Source organism: Vigna umbellata, chromosome 10 (assembly GCF_029865625.1).
Source record: "Vigna umbellata cultivar VRB3 chromosome 10, Vumbellata_1.0, whole genome shotgun sequence".
Lineage (NCBI taxonomy): Eukaryota > Viridiplantae > Streptophyta > Magnoliopsida > Fabales > Fabaceae > Vigna > Vigna umbellata.
In genome coordinates this window covers 21,901,894-21,907,646 of record NC_142174.1, presented here as the reverse complement: position 1 = coordinate 21,907,646, position 5,753 = coordinate 21,901,894, and the positions used below count along the sequence as shown (strand labels likewise).

Below are 5,753 nucleotides of genomic sequence, written 5' to 3'. Positions count from 1 at the left end.
AAACTGCAGCTGAGCGTCAAAATAGAAGAATCGCACTTACCGCTGAGCGCCATTTTATTGGGCCTTGGGCCAATTTTTTGTAATTTTTAGGAAGCTATATAAGGTTTTGGCCGGATTAGGGTTAGTATCTTTGGACAGAACGAAGCAAAATCACACTTTCTTCACCCCTTGGACGAGGATCTTGGATGCTCAAGCTCTATTCTTCACCTTCTAGGGTTCTATCTTTCTTTCTTTCATTATTTTTCATCTAGTTTCACCATGATTATGGTGAATTAAAACTTCATTGTTGTTGGGGAACCGATGTAATCCTTTGAAACTCTCATGAATTGGTTCTTTAATCTATATGTTTTCTTTCATTAATTGTTAGGGTTTTTCTTCTATACTCTATGCATGGTTTGTTTAACTCATTCAATTGCATGATCATTGATGTTATTTATATGGACACATAGATAAATCTAGAACTGAAGAAATTCTCCCAAGAGTAATATTGCCTAGACATAGGGATAGGAGGATTGGTTGCCTTTAAGCTTCTCTGCGAATGTAATGCATGAATAATTGTTAGGGAGACACAACATTGTAAACTAGTGATTAGGAGTAGGCTTTCTTCACCGAAACATCGGGTTTAAGATAAATTAGAAAGTGGCATTAACATTATAGAAGAAAGATGAATTCTTGAATAAATGAGAGTGGATAGGATTAATCGGAAACCCCAACAACATCGTCATTCCATAATTTACATCAATCATTTTTGCTTCTTTTGATCCAATTGACCAACACATGCATTCATATTTAATTTTCAATATTTGCATTTAAACCTACAAGAATTTGTTCACAAGTCTAATTTAATCAACAAATCACATAATTGTTTAGACCGTGAGTCCTTTGGGAAACGATACTTGGTCTTACCATTTTATTATTACTTGATACGATTCGGTTACACTTGTCGAGGGTTAACACACCTATACAAAGGTTTAATGAATAATTCTGATGTATTATTTCAAATATTAGTGTACCATATATATACATACAAGAATCCTATGATTTCTCATCTATTAAAAGAATGACATTTGCACAAATTATAATAATGACTAAATTATAATTAACATAATATTTGATTGTCTAATATTTGTTAATATAATATTTGACATACACTTTTCAATATCTCCACACGCACGTGTGTGTGTGTATATATATATATATATATATATATAAAAGATCAATTATCTTATATAATAATAAAAGTAAGACTAATAATAATTAATAATAATAATAATAATAATTTTATTTTAATATGATTAATACTAATTATATTTTATTTTAAAATATTTTTATGACTAAAAAAATAATAATATTTTATTTTTATCTATTAAAACATTTTCTTAATCTATGAAATTTATTTATATTTTATTTACTTTCATCTCAGATAGTTTCATTCTCATACTTTTTCTTTAATTCAAACGATTCCGCCATCAGTTTTCTTTTTCTTCCAATCCACTCCCTAAATCTAAACACACCCTGCTCAGCGACGTAATTAGCAAAAATCAACACTTAGACTATTATCTTTCATTAAGCTCTTAACGTGAACCTGACATGAACACAAAATAGAGGAAGGCCACTGTTGAATTTGCCAGAACACTGCCTCTATCAGAAACTTAAATCGCATTCATATACTATAGTGCTAGAAATTTTTAACCAATAAAGAAGTATTATAAATTTAAATTGAAGCATTTGGGTAGTCTAATCCTTTTGCATGTAATCGTGGAGCAACCATGAAATTAGATATGAACTATTTGTGAAAGAGAATGTATATGTACAAGGGTACATATGATGTGTGTGTGTGTGTTTTTAAAGCTCCAATAACTTAGTCTATATCTTATTGTCTGTTTTTAAAATCGCATCATCTAATAGTTGATAGTTGGTTGCATTATCTTTTGCTTTCAAACGAATATGACTATAAAGATATGAATTTTGTTGTCAGAATCAAATAAGTGGTGAATAAAGTCACTATTGTTCTAGAAACAAAGCTTTTTGAAGGATAACTTGTGTCGTCTCCTTCATTAATCCCTTACCTAAACATTATCTCAAATTAAAGGAGGTGATAATTATAATTTTCTTTAGTGAATTTGAAAACAAAGGGGTGGTTACATTTGCAGCTTTCTTTTTTTCTTTATAGTTCTTTTTGTCTTCTTTTGGACTTAACCAATTAATCTGACCAAACATTGGTTTGGAATCTGGACAAATCTAATAATTCCAACGACAATTTGTCATTTGGATTAGCTTCCAATCTTCTACATCTTCATCATTTGATGTGATACTTAAGAGAGCAATATTTCTTTAGTCGGCGAGAAATACTGGTGACAAGGTTGACTTATATCACACACTTAAAGTCAGATGCATAACTTCATAGATTAACTGGACCACCAAAGGCCAAGAGGATTTTGAGTTTGCCATATTTCTATAGGAGCAAAGCAGAAAAAACCCTAAGTCACATATAAAGTCACCAGATTTGATAAGAGACATTAAAAGAATTCCATAGAATTTTGAATTGAAATTACAAAAGGTGTTCTATTTTAGAAAATAGAACCAATCTAGTAAAGTACAGGGTTTTTTCTAAGAACATAATACATAAAACTAAATATATATATATGTATGTATATGTGTACTTGTATCATATATATATATATATATATATATATATATATATATATATATATATATATATATATATATATATATATATATGTATGTATGTATGTTTTGTATAGCCATGTACTCTATTAAAAGAGAAATGAATCTAGAAAGAAAAAGAAACCATGAATGAATAAAACTTCGTATCTCTACGATACGGAATATATATCCATGAATTGATTGGATCGACCTGAGAGAGAACCAATGATTCTTCTACCACATAATCGGTGACGCAGAAGTGGATGTAAATCTGCAGAATGAAAAGGAAAATATCATCTTAACTGAGCCAAGGTAAATAAATATATGGAAAACCTTATCACTTTTATAACTAATTGCTTAAAATGTACCAAAATAATATAATGTTACAATCTGTATTCATAGTTTTTTTTTTCTTACGTAATGAAAAGAACTTCATTTGTATAATTTATATAACTTTTTCTGCAGCAAGGGAGATAGGAAAATAAAGATAATATTTTACTATTGGCGATGTGATAAAAATAAATAGAAAGGAAATTTAAGATCAGTATTATATAAGAATAACTTATTGAACACAAAAATTTTAAGAATAACATCTTAGTTTTGATCAAGTTACACACTTTATGATAACATTCAGAGAAATTGTACTATGTTAGGGACTATTATATTTAGTCCCCACCCCACCAATCCTCAGATGATGTTTGTTTGAGTTTAATTAAATTTTTTAGTAAATTGAAATATTTGACTTCGTGTCACATGAAAATGAATTAAAATATATAGAGAGACATTTATAACATTTTCTCACAAGGTGCATGGAAGCAGGTAAAACCTAGAGCTACCAAGAAAAGGAAAGCAATAGAGAATAGGGTCTTACTCTAGAATCTCTTTCCAATAGGAACCGCTTCTTTCATCATCAAACAACTTCTCCCAATCATCAAAGAATGTGTTCGAAGGTGACTCTTCGCTCGATTGTCCTAAGTTACCACAACCACTGCCCATTGGGTTTAAGGTTCCCATCCTCGGAGAGGCAGCAACTAATGCAGGGAGAGGGTTTTCTTCTTGATTTTCACGTGAATGATTGGTGTTGGTGGGGCTAATTTTGCTGTAATCAAGATCTTGTGGAATGGATCCACCCTCCACATCTGCCAATGATTTTGAAACATCCTGTTGCTGAGAGCACTCGCTTTGTGCTTGAGAGTACACACTAGGGTTAGCAAATCTTTCACTACCACTTAACACCACAGGCTCCTTAGTTTGGAGGGGGTTTGTGCCGTTCAGAAATAAAGGGTTGAGGTTGGGATTGCCAAAGAGGTAAGGGTTACCCATGTTAACAAATGAATTGCTGTTCATAAGTTGCAAAAGATTTTGCAGCAGTTGTATCTTGGCTAGCTGAGTGATGTCTGGTTGTAAACCAAGATGGTTATTGCCCCAAGTACTACTCATAACACTGCTCAAGTTTGACATACCAAGCAACTGAGAAAGACTCATGAGGTGATTCAAGTCTGTCCTTGGCTTGTGAGTTTCTGGATCAATACCCATCTTTAGAAGCTTCTTCCTTATGTGAGTGTTCCAATAATTCTTGATCTCATTATCAGTTCGCCCTGGCAGATGAGCTGCAATCTTCGACCACCTAGAAGAAAAAAAAAAGCTAAGAAATTTGTTTCATCCTTTCTCATATAAATCCTCAAAAATTAAGGTAAATTTACGAAGGAAGCAGACATGTACATACTTGTTTCCCAGAACTGAATGAAGGTTGATGATAGTTCTCTCATCTTCTTCAGTGAATTGGCCTCTCTTGATATCAGGCCTCAGATAGTTTGTCCACCTTAATCTGCAGCTCTTACCACATCTATTAAGCCCTGCACGCTTTGGAAGCGTTCTCCAACTGCCATGGCTGTGTTTGCTGATATAATCAATCAGCTTCTCATCTTCTTCTGGTGTCCATGGTCCTTTCTTTACACCACTAATCTCCTCACGACACGGTGATCTACCCATAATGTAGAGGCACAGCGGTTATATGCTCCAAGACAAAGAATGGTAAACAGTTATAAGGTGGTCTGCTTTCAGCGAAAACTAAGTTAGGGCTTAAAACCGTACTGCATAGTTTAATTGCTGGTGATATTTGGTTTTATAGGTGAAGAGGGTACACGAATTCAAGAAATGATGTCATCATTTTATTATTTTTTCAATTACGTTTAATTAGAAAACAAATGGGAAACATGTACCACGGAAAAAATGACTGTGCGAAAGAAGTTACCTAGAGATTACACTTTGGTATATTTCAGCCACGGAGAACTTTAATTATTTGCAGATATGTATAACGAAAACCAGGATTAGGTATGGCAAGTGTCGTTTAAGCACAAGGTAAAGTTCATTGAATTTCCTAAAGTGCCTACACATATAGTTCGAATGGATTCTTTTTTATTAAGTTATTGTGGTTTGACCTGTTGGTCCAACGTTTGAAGATTTTCGATACAATCGAGATGAGAATAACAAACTAAAAAGCTTTTTTCTTGTTATGTGTTTTTGAAGCAGCAACACTCCCATGAACATACTCTTGGAATATAAATTGATTTTGTATGTTGAACCTAAAAGATAAAACTCCAATATTAGCAAAGGCCCAAATAGCATTCTAGAAAATCCTGTCTAGAAGGATTCTAGAATGTTTTACAAAAATATCTAAAGATGCTTATCCATAAGATGTTTCTAGATAAGTTTAGAATTATAGGAATGTTTTAGAAAGTTCTAGAGAATAAATTATAACCCTTAGATCAATGTTGTGGTGGCAAGATCCTAACCATTGGTTAAGGAGGTGCCATTAGTATAAATAGGGGATGGTTGTATCATTTGAAAACAAGCCAAAAAATTTTAGAAGCATTCAATACAAGCCTTTCCTCTTCTCTCAAAATCTTCCAACCTCTCTCAATCTTAAACACTTCCTTCTAGCCTTTCAAGTTTCCTCCCAACAAAGTGGTATCAAGAGCCATAATAATGGAGTTCCCTTTCAAGTCCCAATGCTCACTAAGAGCAACTAAGACAATTGGAGCTTAAGGATGGTAGCTCTCCTTGGTGCACATGATGTTTGGGAG

General features: G+C 32.8%; 1 protein-coding gene across 1 annotated transcript; it reads right to left on the bottom strand.

Moving 5' to 3' along the window:
• Positions 1-2,760: 2,760 nt before the first annotated feature.
• On the bottom strand, positions 2,761-4,750 carry LOC124847887 (transcription factor MYB41-like). The gene is made up of 3 exons (XM_047325476.2): positions 4,394-4,750; positions 3,539-4,294; positions 2,761-2,938 (listed from the first exon to the last, which is right to left on the bottom strand). The coding sequence occupies exons 1-3, from the start codon at positions 4,657-4,659 to the stop codon at positions 2,902-2,904; spliced, it is 1,059 nt and encodes a 352-aa protein (XP_047181432.2). The 5' UTR covers positions 4,660-4,750; the 3' UTR covers positions 2,761-2,901.
• Between the last annotated feature and the right edge of the window lie 1,003 nt (positions 4,751-5,753).

Bases quoted from the DNA above. Each gene is read 5' to 3' on its own strand.
- LOC124847887 (XM_047325476.2), bottom strand. From the start codon at position 4,659: ATGGGTAGATCACCGTGTCGTGAGGAGATTAGTGGTGTAAAGAAAGGA. The intron at 4,295-4,393 runs GTATGTACATGT...TTTTTCTTCTAG, and splicing joins CATTCAGTTCTGGGAAACAA to GTGGTCGAAGATTGCAGCTC. The intron at 2,939-3,538 runs GTAAGACCCTAT...TTCATTCTGCAG, and splicing joins TATTGGAAAGAGATTCTAGA to ATTTACATCCACTTCTGCGT.